The sequence below is a fragment of the Mobula birostris genome, chromosome 17 (assembly GCF_030028105.1).
Source record: "Mobula birostris isolate sMobBir1 chromosome 17, sMobBir1.hap1, whole genome shotgun sequence".
In the NCBI taxonomy this organism is placed as follows: Eukaryota; Metazoa; Chordata; class Chondrichthyes; order Myliobatiformes; family Myliobatidae; genus Mobula; species Mobula birostris.
The window spans coordinates 70584534-70600648 of NC_092386.1; the positions used below are offsets into that span (position 1 = coordinate 70584534).

The 16115-nt window shown below is 42.4% G+C and overlaps 2 protein-coding genes across 3 annotated transcripts in view; both read right to left on the reverse strand.

The window, feature by feature from the left end:
• b4galt1l (DP-Gal:betaGlcNAc beta 1,4- galactosyltransferase, polypeptide 1, like) overlaps positions 1-3587 on the reverse strand; it is a 76090-nt gene extending 72503 nt beyond the window's left edge. Inside the window, exon 1 of the mRNA XM_072281892.1 lies at positions 3206-3587. Within this exon, the coding sequence (XP_072137993.1) occupies positions 3206-3521 (316 nt within the window). The 5' untranslated portion in view covers positions 3522-3587. The remainder of the gene's footprint in view (positions 1-3205) is intronic.
• Positions 3588-10139: 6552 nt separating this feature from the next.
• leprotl1 (leptin receptor overlapping transcript like 1) overlaps positions 10140-16115 on the reverse strand; it is a 36805-nt gene continuing 30829 nt past the window's right edge. Inside the window, exon 5 of one of the 2 annotated variants that reach the window (XM_072281893.1) lies at positions 10140-11292. In XM_072281893.1, coding sequence (XP_072137994.1) covers positions 11176-11292 — 117 coding nt within the window. In that variant the 3' untranslated portion in view covers positions 10140-11175. The remainder of the gene's footprint in view (positions 11293-16115) is intronic. The other variant, XM_072281894.1, reaches the window with a different exon arrangement.

Consider the following 16115-nt stretch of genomic DNA (forward strand, 5'->3'; position numbering starts at 1 on the left):
TGTTCAAGAAGTGGTTGGAGCAAGGTTGAGGCATGTTTGAAACAGAGTTGGAGCAAGCAGAGAGGAGAAAAGTTGCAGTCGAGGAGTTTCGGTGCCCATCCACTTAAACCTGGACTGATCTAAGTGCCAGGCCGATTCGGAAAGGCTGGGTATGGGCCCGGATCCTAGTGCAGAGGATGACCATTTAACTCTGAACAATTTAAACGCGGGGCCAGATGGACCGAAAAGGCAGGGTGTAAGGAACAAAGGCGAGGGTCAGGCCGGTTCCGCTCACTGCTCTACAAAGTTTACACTGATCTCCAGGACACTGAGTCTGACAGTTTGCCCTGCTGTGAGATGAATTGAGGCTGAGGCAATGGAGCTGCTCTGGCTGATCTGAGCTTCGTGTCTACAGGCTCACTCTCATTCTGAATGCTGTTGTTTGCTTTTATTGTTAGCATGATTTGCGTTTTTCTCTCCCTCCCTCGGCACATTTGGTGTTGATCTTTTATTAAAATTGGGTTAATTAAGACAACACCTGTAAGCAGACAAATCTCAAAGGTGTATAATTTATACATACTTTGATAACACAGCAACTTTGAACTTTGATAGAAGTCCATGCCATATGTAGATGTCAGATTACAGCACAAACATGAAATCAAATCTGAAACTCACATTATCTTCCTTTAAAACCTATCCTTTAAGTTCAAGTAACTTTTAAACTCTGGCATAATATTTTAACCAACAGGATAACTCCAGATCTCCAAGTGCAAATTCCAAAAAACACTGAATAACTTTTGAAATCTTTTGTGCAGATAGGTAATTCAACCCAATCTCTGCTGTGTGATTTAGAACTGGAATTTGCATAAGGGGAAAGGGCAGACTATTCAAGTGCAAAAAATTATGGCAGAAATATGGCAAGCCTATCTGTTTTTTTTGAAATCAAGGAAGGTAGTAAGAATATCTCTTGAATAGTGAGAGACTAGGAGCTGTGGAGAAATATAAGGAAGTGAGGTAACAGTGTACACATATTACTAACAGCTCTATGAGTAAAACAACATTTAAAAATCCTAGGGATACTCAATTAGCAATGATTGTTCATTATGACTTTACCAATAGAAACAAATCAGGTGTTCTCTTTGGAGGGCACAGACTTTCAGCATCATTCCTGCACTACAGTTAATTAAGACAATACCTGATCCCATTCATATATTTTTAATATTTGGCTCAAAAGCAGCACTTCTGCCAACATTTTGTGTTTGAGTCAGGGCTGTAAATTTAAATTGAGCATGCAACTGACTGAACCACCTATGGCATTTTCCAGCGCATTTCTAATGATTAAGGGTAGGGCAATGAAGTAATTAAAGAATTGGTCACCTTGTTACAGGAACAATGTGGTAGAGCAGGAAGAGTGCAGAGAAAATCTGCTCGGAAACTAGGATATTAACGGCACTGGAAGACCTGAGTTAAAGGAAGAAGTTGGTCAATATTGGTATTTATGAATGAGGGGTGACCTCATAGAAGTGTTTAAAAATACAAGAGGCACAAGTAGGGTGGATGGTAACAATCTTTTTCCAGGGTAGGAGGTACCAAAAGTAGAGGGCACATACTAAGTGTATGGTGAGAGGGGGAAGTTTTACAAGTGAACCTTGGTGATGCTTTTTCACACATAGGGTGGTGTGTATGGAAAGACATCCCAGAGGAAGTGGATGAGGCAGACACAATGATATCATTTAGGAAACACTAGCACAGATACAGGGAGATGCAGGGCTAAGAGGGATATAATCTGAACACAGGAGATCGGGACTAACTAGGAGGGCAACTTGGTTGGCTTGAATTTGTTGGGCCAAAGAGCCTTAATTGAGAACATAGTTCTCCCCCTTCCTTCCACTTTCTTTTTCCCCCAAAGCACAATAGCTATCTTCCGCTTTCCTTCCAGCCCAGATGAAGAGTTTAATACAAAATGTCGACAGTCGATTTCCTTAAATGCTGCCTGACATCTGGGGTACTTGGAGACTAATGATAAAATGAGTCAAAGTCAGCATGGTTTCTGTCAAGGGAAATCTTGCCTGACAAATCTGTTAAAGAGTCCTTTGAGGAAGTAGCAAGCAGGGTGGACAAAGGAGAGACAGAAGATGTCACTTACTTGGGATTTTCAGAAGGCATTTGATAAGGTGCCACATATGAAAAATTAGGAGTCCTCGTTCAAGACCCCCAGAAGGTTAACTTACAGGTTGAGACTGGTACAGAAGGCAAATGCAATTTTGGCATTTATTTTAAGGGGATTAGAATATAAAAGGAGATAATGCGGAGGCTTTATAAGACGCTAGTCAGGTCACACTTGGAGTATTGTCAACAGTTTCAGGCCCCATATTTCAGAAAGGATGTGTTGTCACTGGAGAGGGTCCAGAGGAGGTTCACAATGATGATTCCAGGAATGAAGGGACTAACATATGAGGAACATTTGGCAGCTTCGGGCCTGTACTCATTGGAATTTAGAAGAATGGGGGGGGGGTGGAGATCTTATTGAAACCTACTAAATGTTTAAAGGACTTGATAGGTAACATTCTTTCTACATCCACCCCTATGTCGGGGGTATGCCGAACTAGAAAGCAGTCTCAAAATTGAGGGGCAACCTTTTAGAACAGAAGTAAGGAGGGTTGTTTTTAGCCAGAGAGTAGTGAATCTGTGGTATGCTCTGCCACAGACTACGGTGGAAGCAAAGACCGTGGGTATATTTAAGGCGGAAGTTGGTCGGGTCCTGATCGGTCAGGGCATCAAAGGATATGGTGAGAAGGTCTATGGGGTTGAGTGGGATTCGGAATCAGCCATGATGGAAAGGCGGAGCAGGCTCGTCGGGCTGAACGCCTAACTCTGCTTCTATGTCTTATGCTCACCCAGCGCCTTTGTGTATAATCCCTAAACCTCTGCAAGTGAGATCATCCATCGTGTAACAAGCCTGTCCAGACTTGACAGAATTCTTATGTAAGATTGAGACGTCTCACATTCTAAATACAGGCCTAGTCTATGGGGACTGTCGTACTCGGATCTAGTACACAGCTATCCTTTTTTAAAAGTAGTATCTGGAGAATATATGTATAGTTTAGTGATGAACCGCTACCGCTGACTCACACCGCACAGGATGATCCCACAAATCAGCGACAACGCCAGTCCGCCACATCTGCGCCCACTTCCCCCAAGTCTGGCCTCTTGCCCTTTTACCTACCGAGCTGCGGCGATGTCTCCGGACAAGGCAGGAGAGGGTGCGAAGGCGGCGGCGATGTGGTGCTGGGGGCTGCCGTGAGGTTCGGGGCCGTCGAATGGTGGGCGCTGAAGTTAGCGAGGGACTTTTGCGCCGAGAAGCCGCCGATGCGACGCACCATCTGCGTGGTGTAGGAGTGTATGTCGAAGTAGTAGACCAGGCTGACCACCAAGTGGAGGGCGCTCAGCAACAGCAGCACCACACACGACACTTGGAAGACGCGGCTCTGCACGGAACAGCCACCCGCCAGCAACCCTGTTCCCAGCCCGCTCTTCACCATAGTCGGTAACGCGACCCACTCGACAACTCCCGGCCGTTAACTCGCCTCTAGACTAAGGAGCGGAAATTAGATCACACGCCCCACCTACCGGGGGAGCGAATACACGGAACAGCTCACCATGTACTTGTATCGTTACTGTTTGCTTACATGTATTGCTTCGCATCCCGGTATAAATTACATCTACAATGTCGCACATATTCAATTCAATCTGCTGTAGCCGAAAGCAACCTTCTTTCTTGAATACAGCACCATCGATTTACGTATCACCAGCAAACTAGCTAAACCTGTAATACCTCGTACATTCACACCGGGCAGGGATATTTCATAGTCATAGTCATACTTTATTGATCCCGGGGAAAATTGGTTTTCGTTACAGTTGCACCATAAATAATTAAATAGTAATAAAACCATAATAATTAAATAATAATATGTAAATTATGCCAGGAAATAAGTCCATGACCAGCCTATTGGCTCAGGGTGTCTGACCCTCCAAGGGAGGAGTTGTAAAGTTTGATGGCCACAGGCAGGAATGACTTCCTATGCCGCTCTGTGTTGCATCTCTGTGGAATGAGCCTCTGGCTGAAAGTACTCCTGTGCCCAACCAGTACATTATGTAGTGGGTGGGGGACATTGTCCAAGATGGCATGCAACTTGGACAGCATCCTCTTTTCAGACACCACCGTGAGAGAGTCCAGTTCCATCCCCACAACATCACTGGCCTTACGAATGAGTTTGTTGATTCTGTTGGTGTCTACTACCCTCAGCCTGCTGCCCCAGCACACAACAGCAAACATGATAGCACTGGCCACCACAGACTCGTAGAACATCCTCAGCATCGTCTGGCAGATGTTAAAGGACCTCACTCTCCTCAGGACATAGAGACACCTCTGACCCTTCTTGTAGACAGCCTCAGTGTTCTTTGACCAGTCCAGTTTATTGTCAATTCATATCCCCAGGTATTTGTAATCCTCTACAACGTCCACACTGACCCCCTGGATGGAAACAGGGGTCACCGGTACCTTAGCTCTCCTCAGGTCTACCTCCAGCTCCTTAGTCTTTTTCATATTAAGCTGCAGATAATTCTGCTTACACCATGTGACAAAGTTTCCTACCGTAGCCCTGAACTCAGCCTCATCTCCCTTGCTGATGCATCCAACTATGGCAGAGTTATCAGAAAACTTCTGAAGATGACAAGACTCTGTGCAGTAGTTGAAGTCTGAGGTGTAAATGGTGAAGAGAAAAGGACACAAGACAGTCCTCTGTGGAGCCCCAATGCTGCTGATCACTCTGTCGGACACACAGTGTTGCAAGCACACGTACTGTGGTCTGCCAGTCAGGTAATCAAGAATCCATGACACCAGGAAAGCATCCACCTGCATCACTGTCAGCTTCTCCCCCCAGCACAGCAGGGCAGATGGTGTTGAACACACTAGAGAAGTCAAAAAACATGACCCTCACAGTGCTCACTGGCTTGTCCAGGTGGGCGTAGACACATTTCAGCAGGTAGACGATGGCATCCTCAACTTCTAGTCGGGGCTGGTAGGCAAACTGGAGGGTATCTAAGTGTGGCCAACCATAGGCCGGAGCAGCTCCAGCACAAGTCTCTCCAGGGTCTTCATGATGTGGGAGGTCAATGCCACTGGTCTGTAGTCATTGAGGCCACTGGGGCGTGGCGTCTTCGGCACAGGGACGAGGTGGGACGTCATGGGAAGGGAAGTGGGATTGGAGGCGTTCCAGGAGAGGAGTGGGAAGAGGGAATTCCAGGGAAGGGGATAAATCCAGAATGGGGTGAGAGGAAGGGAGGATGAATGGTTGTGAGGGGAATGGAGTGGATTGGGATTTCAGGGAAGGGTCTGGGTTCCTGGAGGGTGGTGTAGGTGGGATTACAGATTCAAAGGGTGCAGCTGCGAAGGGTTTCAAGGCAATGGGGAGGTGGTTGAAAGAATTAAGAGTGATTATGGGGAGAGGGTGTTGGAGTGGACACTTCAGGTGTGAAAAAGAACTTAAGAGATTTTGGAAGAAGGGACTTCCAAGAGTGAAAGGGGTATGGATTCAGCTGGGAAGGAGTAGGGATTCCGAGGAAAGATGCATGGTGCAAAAGGATCCTAGAAAATTTTCCACTGAGAGGGGGATTCGGGAAGAATGGACTGGCAGAGAGAAAATGGATTTGGAGGGAAAGATTTGAGAATTCCGAGGAAACAGTGTGGAGGGATGGGGTGGGTGGGAAATGAACGATTCAGAAAGGAAGATAAAATATTCAAGAGGGGGTTGGTGGGGAGAAAAAGTCCAAGAATGGGGGAAGGAAGGGTGTGAGGTTACTCACTCTGGAAGGAAAAAATATTTAAATAGATAAAGATTGCAGCATGTTGTTGTGCCTACGCAACTTTGGAATGCTTTGTATGAATCACAAAAGGTTGTTTTGCAGGTACAACAGGTTACCAAGAAGCCATATAATCTGTTGGCCTCTATTGCTAGCCAAAGAAAGTCTGCAGATGTTGGAAATCCAAGCAACACGTACGAAAAGCTGGAGGAACTCAGCAGGCCAGCTGAGTTCACCAAGCATTTTGTAGGAGTTGCCTTCATTGCTCGAGGAATTTCATTTAAGACAGGGGGTTTTGCTGAAACTCTACAGGGTATTGGTGATGGTGCATCTGGGTACAGTTCTCATCTCCATCCTTGACAAAAGATATACTGCCCTTGGAGATGGTGCAGACGTGTTGAGTCTGGAGATGGAGGCTTAGTTTATGAGAAGAGATCGAGTTGCCTGTGACTCTATTCACTAGAGTTCAGAAGAAACATATGTGAAGGAGATAGATAAGATAGAGGCAGGAATGTTGCTTCCACTGGTAGGCAAGACAAGAACTAGGAATATAGCCTCAATAATAGATTTAGGGCAGAGATGAGGAGACACTGCTTTTCCCAAAAGGTAATGAATTGGTGGAATTCTCTGCCTAGGGAAGCAGTAGAGGCTATTTCACCAAATAGATTTAAGACACAGTGCCACACATAAAAATTGCTGGTGAACACAGCAGGCCGGGCAGCATCTACAGGAAGAGGTACAGTCGACGTTTCGGGCCGAGACCCTTCCCTAACGAATTTTTATGTGTGTTGCTTGAAATTCCAGCATCTGCAGATTTCCTCGTGTTTGCGTTTTTAAGACACAGTGAGATACATCTTTGCAAAGCAGATTGTGGGAAATGGTTGCAGGAAAAACACAGGTAGGTGGGTCTGAGTCTACAGCAATATCTTATTGAAAGGCCAATGGTATCCTCCATATCCTATTTCTTATGTATGTAGGAGCAGGGATACACCAGGTGATCAACAACACACAGTAGGGAGAGAGATTTGGAGAGCAAGGGCAAGGAGGCATTCAGAAGTTTGATTCATTGGGGTGGTAAAGGAGGAATTGGGGGTGGGATGAGGATGGAGATATACATCAGAGGCTAGGGAGAAGGAATTGGTGGAATATTGGGGAATGAGGAAATCTGGTGGGCGGTGGGTTGGAGGGAATGGAAAGGATTTGGGGTTGGAGAAGAATATGATTATGAGTTGAAGTAATCCATGGCAAGGATGATCAAAAGGGGAAGCTATGATTAAAGCTATGTGTAATAATCACTTTGTTGGGTGATGATCAGGGACAGGTGCTAAAGGAATGGAGTATTGACAAAATGGAGGAGCTTAATTACTGGGAGAGGCTGATCCTGTAAGTGCTGATCACGGGGTATTCAAAAACCAGAACTGACACCCTAGAGATAAATTGTTCAGCATCACTACTTTGGCAAATGGTTGAATACAAATCTCCTTTCCCCATGATTAAACCTGCCCTTAAATAATTCCCTCCCTTAATTCTCTTCCTCCAATCCAGCCTCCTGACTAATCCAACTTTATCCTCTCTTTAATGATTTTGCCCTCCCCAGATTCCTCTCTCCACAATCCATGCCTCCCGCATCCACTGTCGCCAGATCCACTCCAATCCTTTCACCCATTATTTCAGAAGGCCTGAGCTGTGCCCCGCATGTAGGTGCAATTATGAAGAAAGCACAGCAACGCCTCTACTTCCTTAGATTCAGCACAACATCTGACAAATTTCTATAGCTGTGTGCTGGAGAGTATATTGACTGGCTGCATCACAGCCTGGTATGGAAACACCAATGCCTTCGAATGGAAAATGCTATAAAAAGTAGTGGATAGAGCCCAGTCTGTCATGGGTAATGCCCTCCCCACCAAAGAGCACATTGGCATGCAGGAAAGCAGCATCCATCATCAAAGATCTCCACAAGCCAGGTCATGCTTTCCTCTTGCTGCTGCCATCAGGAAGATGCTACAGGAGCCTCAGCACTCTCACCACCAGGTGCAAGAACAGTTATTACCCCTCAACCATCAGCCTATTGAACCAGAGGGTACAGTATCCCTGCCCTGCCCTATCAATGAACTGTTCCCATAACTCACTTTAAAGGACTCTTCACCTCATGTTTCAATATTTATTGCTTATTTATTATTATTTCTTTATTTTTCCTTTAGTATTTGCAGTTTATTGTCTTTTGCACACTGGTTGTCCACCATTTTGGCTGTGGACTTTCATTAATTCTATTATGGTTATTGCATTTACTGAGTTTGCTAGCAAGAAAATGAATCTCAGGGTTGTTTATGGTGACATATATACTTTGATAATAAATTTACTTTGAACTTCTTCATTTCCCCAGTAACTGATAACCTACCACAGATCTTTCATTCCAAATGAATTTACTATCCTGCTGCCATCACATCCCATCTCCTCACCCTTTTTCCTTCCTCCCCAATTCATTTTCCTCCAGACAGTAAATCCCCTACCCCAGTAGTTTGATTAAACCCACCAGTAGTTTGATTAAACCCTTCTCAAACCCACCTCCTTTAATGGAAATTTAATGCAAATGCAGTTTCATGTGACAGAGAAAATAGATTGCCAACCACGTCAAAAATTGAAAGCAAGTCAAAACGAACAAGTTGGGATGTATTTCCTTTCTAATCAACATGAGCTTTGACATTATTGACTTCTGTTTAAAAAAAGTTTTGAGTGGAAGGAGTCACACAAATTGTCGGCAACATGGGCACATATTCGTGAGAATGCCCATTTTCAATAACAGATAAACTGGAGAGGGGTGATAGTTTATAAGGAAAGAAGGATCATGGATTAAATGATCAAAAAAAAGTGAAAAGACAAAGAGAAAAAGCTGATAATATTAATACCAGAGGGATAGATGGATAGGCAGTGCAGAGTACATTTAAGCAAAGATCTTCATGAGTTTGCAGCCTTTCATAAAGAAAGTTTTGTTAATACCTGCTCCTCTATTATTTGTTTCACTTGGCAACAAGCAGGACAGAGTCTACAACATGAAGTATGAGGGGTGAGTCAACGACAAGTAAATCAAGGAATTTAGAACATAGAACATAGAATCGTACAGGACAGTACAGACCCTTAAAATACTGAAAGGCTTTTATTCGCTGTACAATACGACCTCCACAGTGAGTGTCTGCCCCCAGACTGAGGGGGAGGGGCAAGGCGAACACCTTTATACAGGACTCTGTGGGAGGAGCCACAGGGGCAGTCAGCAGAGGGGTGTGTCTAGACAGGTAACCGAGTTACAACATATATACATGGTTTACCACACCCCCCACCTTAAATTCCTCCATATACCTGTCTAATAGTCTCTGATGGTGCTTCTGATTTGTTTTCACTGTTCAGTACAAGGTGCCCTCTTTTGCTTTGCTTCCTTTCAGACATTTAGTGTCTGTGTGTTTATTTGTATTCATCACCTTGGTACCAGAGTCAAATCTATATCCATTTTTACAGCTTAAAGATTTGGCTACTTGAATTTGTGCCTTGCATGAGTTGACCATATGGTAAAACCTTCATAATAGAAAGGAGAACATGTGACATAAAAGTGGTAAAATAAGGAATTAACTATAGTAGTTTGCTTTCAAAAAGGAAGCAGGAACTAAATCACATGAAAGGATACATGGGGGCACAGCAATGATTATATCATAATGTTTGTGGTCAGTTTGTGACAGGTATAAAAATAGAGCATGGGGCTGTGGCAAAAGGCCTATAGCCAACAACAGCAGCAAGAGAAGGAAGACCTTCCAGTGAAAACTCACCTTGTCTCAGAGAGCAATGGCAGAGTGAAGTGATGTTACGTGTCAGAAATTAAGCTGCAACAGAAGCAGCTGATTAGTAAGTACGGCCAGGTAAGTATTTCCACTATAGTTTAATAGTTAAACTGAAATACAGACAAAATGATTAGTAGTCTTTTGTTAAGAAAGTGTGTGTTAAACTATAAGGTTAATTCAATAAGACATTTTTAAATACATTTTGATGTAAAGGGATCTTTTTTTTTCCAAATTAAGAGGGCTACAGGAATAAGCCAGGTGATAATAAAATGATGAATCTAACATCTTTGGTAGGGAAATTATTGTAAAAAAGTAGGGGATAAGATTATCCGCACATATAAAGGCATCAATGAAGATCTGTTGTTCTACTAACAGTTCTGGTTTCTTTTCTAAATATGCTAAGAAAAACAACAATACAAAATAAATTGTTATTGGTAAAGCCATCAAAAGCAAATTTTGTGTTTTTGACTCTATACTGATGTTTTATTAACAGTAAAGCTTAAAAACATGCAATATTGGACTCGACTTTACAATACAGCGCTAAAATCTGACTGCATATATACACAAGGTATTTTTATGTAAACACTAGCACAAAAAAGGGTAAATACTCTGACAGATTAAAATCTTAAATTATAAAATTAAGTTAAAGAAAGAAGAATATTTAAAACAAATATGTCAATTCTTAAATACGATATTCTACAAATTTGCATCTAGTTTTGTTCAGTTCCTCTTTAGGTAACAATGTGAGAAGGTGAAAAATGACATTGTGTCTGTTAAATAGGGGCCGTGGACAATTCTGATTTGATGGAGGAGGAAGTGAAAGTACAGAGGAACATCTGGAGAAATTTCTGAAATGCTTGTTCGCTGCTGTTGTTACTGCGTGGTCAGGAATCTTTCGGAGGGAAACCTCCAGCTTTGCCTGTGGTTGGTGACCGAGATTGAGGTCGAATCGTTCGGACAGAGATGGTGCTCAGTACTCGGTGTCGGAAAGCTGATCAGAGCTCGAAGTTTTCCGATGACTCAGAGTCGGACTGTGGTCAGCATGGCAGGGAGAGTTCTTCCTTCTCCTGTCTGCGTGAGATGTGGGACAGTTGAGAGACTTTGAACTTTTACTGTGCTCATGGACTTCTTCATCAAGTTATGGTATTGTTGCACTGTTGTAACTATATGTTATAATTATGTGGTTTTGTCAGTTTTTTTAGTCTTGGTCTGTCCTGTGTTTTGTGATATCACACCGGAGGAAATATTGTATCATTTCTTAATTCATGCATTACTAAATGACAATAAAAGAGGACTGCGTGTCTTCATAATCTAATAGAGACTGCTAGCAAAAAATTCAGAATAAGTTATGTTTAGATAAATAATGTTAAGTCTCCTGCCAGTGTATATTTGTGTGTAGACCAACAAAGGTGACTATATCCATTGCTGTCAGATGGTGGTTGACATATTTGCATAGTTCATTTTTGATTCGCAGTTTCGCTCCAGTATCTGCTTGCATATGAAGCCCTCACCACTGCTGCCAACTGAAGTCATCGTTAGTGCCAAAAACAATGAAAAATCCCAGAATGGTTGCAAAGATGATGATATTGCCCGTTAATACCAGAGAACATGCTCCCCATTGAATCTGAAATTTAAAAATAACATTTTAAAGAAATAGTTTCTCAACTAAAATATTAAACCATGGCCTAAGGTTTTCCATGTCCAACCACATTGTTTTGCTTTTGTACTTGTAACAACTGAGTGAATTAACATTCAGATTCCATTACATTAAGAGCATTATGATATTTTCTGCATATTCTGGATATCTTTTAAACTTTGTACTGACATTGCAATCCTATCTGCAATATGATATTTTTCTATTTTATAATTGTGAATCACATCCAGAACACATACCAAATAGGAATGTTGTGGGCATTAGTCAAAAAGTAGATATGGTGAACAAATCTGACCAACTCTTAGGATCTTGCAGACTGAAGGCAACATTTTGTTTATTTCCTTTTCAGAAGCTTTTGATAAAATTCACTTTAAAACATCTAATGAAACAAAATCAAAATATATCATACACAGGAAATCTGAAAGGAAAAAACAAAGTACTGGAAAGGCTGTGAAGAGAGAGAAGTTAATGTTTCAGTACAACACCTTTCAAAAGATTGGGAATGCTGAAATGAGAACACATTCTGGAAATTTCACATAATGACTCTGCTTTTCCATTTCCTTCTTCTTTAGCAGTGTCTCTCACACTGTACCATTATGGCTTCTTTAACTTAATTTCTTCTGTCCTCTACCCTAATATGGATTTTTCTCCATATTCTCTCTTTTTTTCCCTTCCCTTTTTCTCCGCACTTAAAATCTGCTTACATTTTAATCATTCCCAGATCAGCGGAACGTTCATGCTACAATTATACAAAATGACTGTCAAATGTTGGTCACTTCAACTTCAAAAGGATATACTTGCTTTAGCAAGAATGCAACAAACACTCACCAGATTGATTCTTTGGATCGCAGGGCAGCCATACAAGAGATTAGCGAATTCAGGCCTATTTGGCCCAAAGTTTAGAAGAATGAGGGGAGTTACTTACTTTACTTTAAACTTTATTGTTGCCAAACAATTGATACTCGAACGTACAATCATCATAGCGATATTTGATTCTGTACTTCCCGCTCCCTGGATTACAAATCAATAGTAAGTATAAAAAATTTAAATTATAAATCATAAATAGAAAATAGAAAAGGGAAAGTAAGGCAGTGCAAAAAAACCGAGAGGCAGGTCTGGATATTTGGAGGGTATGGCCCAGATCCGGGTCAGGAGCCGTTCAGCAGTCTTATCACAGTTGGAAAGGAGCTGTTCCCAAATCTGGCCGTACAAGTCTTCAAGCTCCTGAGCCTTCTCCTGGAGGGAAGAGGGACGAAAAGTGTGTTGGTTGGTTGGGTCGTGTCCTTGATTATCCCGGCAGCACTGCTCCACTAGCGTGCAGTGTAAAGTGAGTCCAAGGATGGAAGATTGGTTTGTGTGATGTGCTGCGCCATGTTCACAATCTTCTGCAGCTTCTTCCGGTCTTGGACAGGACAACTTCCGTACCAGGTTGTGATGCACCCCAGAAGAATGCTTTCTACGGTGCATCTATAAAAATTAGTGAGAGTTTTATGGAATAGGCCAAATTTCTTTGGTTTTCTCAGGAAGTAAAGGCGCTGGTGGGCCTTCGTGGCAGTGGACTCTGCTTGGTTGGACCAAGTCAGGTCATTTGTGATATTGACCCCGAGGAACTTAAAGCTTTTGACCTGTTCCACTTGCGCACCACCGATGTAAATTGGGTCGTGCGGTCCGCTACTCCTTCTGAAGTCAACAACCAATTTCTTCGTCTTGCTGACGTTGAAGGATAGGTTAATGTCTTCGCACCATGCTACCAGGTTCTTAATTTCCTCTCTGTACTCAAACTCATTATTACCCGAGATATGGCCTACAATTGTTGTGTCATCAGCAAACTTACATATTGAGTTAATGGAAACTTGGCTACACAATCATGGGTGTACAGTGAGTACAGTAGGGGGCTGAGTACACCCCTTATGGGGCACCGGTGCTCAGAGTCATTGTAGAGGAGAGCTTGTCCCCTATTTTTACAGCCTGGGTCCTGTCTGTGAGGAAGTTGAAGATCCAGCTGCAGATCTGAGTGCTAAGGCCCAGGTTCCGGAGCTGTTAAAGTTCAGTTAAAGTTCTAAAAGGGCTTAACAGGCTTGCTATAGAATGTATCTCCTGGCTGGGAAATCTAGAATCAGGATAATTATAAACATTTAACTCTTGAGATGAACCTGTTAAATGCTCTACTACAGAAGGCAGTGGAGGACAAGTTACTGAATACATTTAAAGATACAGAGAGATTTCAAAATTAAAGGGCATCAGTTTTGGATTGAGAGCTGGAAAATTGTATTAAAATAGAGGATTTAAGAGTACATTGGGGTAGATTCTTAAGTGCTCAATGGAAAAATTGTAGCAAGAGTACACCATGTTCCTAAATTAACTGAAATGAACTGCATATGTACAGTATTTAGAAAGAGTTCATACAAAAATGCATAAATAGGGAAAGCAAACAGGGCTTCACCATCCCACACTGACTGCCAACCTGTCATTATATTTAAAGAAACAGTCTGTCTATGTTCCCTACTCCAAAAAAAATGCTGTTGGTTTAGGGTACAAGGTACTTATAATTGGTTTGACAGATTTTGTATTAATGATTGCAATTGGTCCTCAGTTGTTATTATGCTTCTTTCTTGAAGCATAACCGTCTAATTTATGACAGCACTGCTGGGTGGGAAGTTTCAATCTTTAGAACCATTAGCAATCTTAAGAAACAATGATATACTATGTCTTTCAAGTCAGGATGCTGTGTGACTCGGAACTGGGAGATTCCTATGCATTTGTTGCCTTCATTTTTCTGGGCGGCAGATATTCTGGATTTGAGGTGTTGTTGAAAAAACTTTTGGAAAGTTGCAGCATGAGGAATTATGGGAGTTAATGTCTAAGTGATGTGCAGAATGCCAGTAAAATCAGATATTATTTATTTTTCATGTGGGGGGGGCCTCAATGACTTACAAGTTTTTTTCTCTGTATTTTATGGCTATCTGGAGAAGATGAATCTCAGATGTATGTGAATTCTGGATACATACTTTTATAACAAAATGAACCTTTGAGCATTCTTGACTGTTTCTGAAGCTCCACTTATCCAGGGAAGCGATAATTATTCCAAAAGACTTTATGGAGATTAAGACAGATTAGGTGATAAGGAGAACAAGTATGACTAGCAAGGCATTTTAAAGAAAAGGGGAGAGAAAGGAACCTATTTATTAAAAAAAAACAATTGTACAGAAAGGAACCTATTTATTAAAAAACAATTGTAGAAAAGCACTAAACCATTCAGAGTCTTCCCCAGCCAGATACCCTGGATAAAACATGAGATTCGCAATCTGCAGAGGGGTAGGTCAGAGGCATTCAAATCTGGTGACCAAGAAAGTTACAAGATCCAGGTACGATCTCCGGAAAGCCACCTCACTGGCGAACTGACTAAACTTGAATCAACAAAGATGTTCGACAGTTGTGGCAGGGCTTGAATACTATCATTTCTTATACAGATAAATCAAGCGAGATAGGGAAGAGCAGGGCTTTGCTTCCAGATGAGCTCAATGCTTACTAAGCTTACTTTGACTGTCAAAAAACATGGCGGTACCACTACAAACTCCCACAGCCTCCGAGGATCCTATGATTTCAGTCTCTGAGACTGACGTACGAGCAGCCATCAGGAGGGTGAACCCATAAAGCGCATCCTACCCAGACAGGGTACCTGGCCAAGTACTTAAGACCTGTGCTGATCAACTGGCTGGAATGTTCACTGAGATCTTTAACCTCTCACTTCAGCACTTTGAGGTAACCACCTGCTTTAAGTAGACTTCAATTATACCAGTGTCCGAGAAGAATGCAGTAACCTGCCTCAATGACTACCATCCAGTAGCATTTACATCCAAAGTGATGAAGTGTTTTGAGAGGTTGGTGATGAAACATATCATCTCCTGCCTGAGAAGCGATTTGGATCTGCTCCAATTTTCCTATTGGAGCAACAGGTCCACAGCAGATGCCAGCCACCTCACTGGCTTTTCACTCAACCCTGGAATATCCAGGCAGCAAAGATGCATACATCAAGATGCTCTTTATGGACTACAGCATGGCATTCAATACTATCAATAAACTTCAAGGCCTTGACCTCAGTAGCTCCTTGTGCAATTGGATCACTTTTAGACCCCAATCAGTTCAGATTGGCAACAACATCTCCACAATCTCCATCAGACCAGGTATACCACAAGACTGTGTGCTCCGCTACCTGCTCTACTTACTTTACATTTACAACTGTGTGGCTAAGCACAGCTCCAATAGCATATTCAAGTTCGCTCACGACACTTATAGTAGGAAATTTGAAAATGGGGCTGAGGATCAGAGGTGGAGAAGGTCAGCAACTTTAAATTCCTCAGTTATATTATTTCCGAGGACCTGTCATGGGTGCAGCATTTGTGCAATTACGAAGAAAGCATGGCAGTGGCTGTACTTCCTTAGGAGTTAGCAAAGATTCAGCATGTAATCTTTGACAAACTTCTATAGATGAGTAGTGGAGAGAATATTAACTGGCTGCATCCTAGTCTAGTATGGAAACAATAATGCCCTTGACTGGAAAATCCAACAAAAAGTAGTGAATACAGGCACTCCTCATCATTGAGCGCATCGACACAAAGCGTTGGCACAGAAAAGCAGCATCCATCATCAGGGATCCCCACCATCCAGGTCATGCTCTCTTCTTGCTGCCGCCATCAGGAAGAAGATACAGGAGCCTCAGAACTCACAGCATCAAGTTTAAGAACAATTACTACCCCTCAACCATCAGGCTCTTGAACCAAAGGGGAGAACTT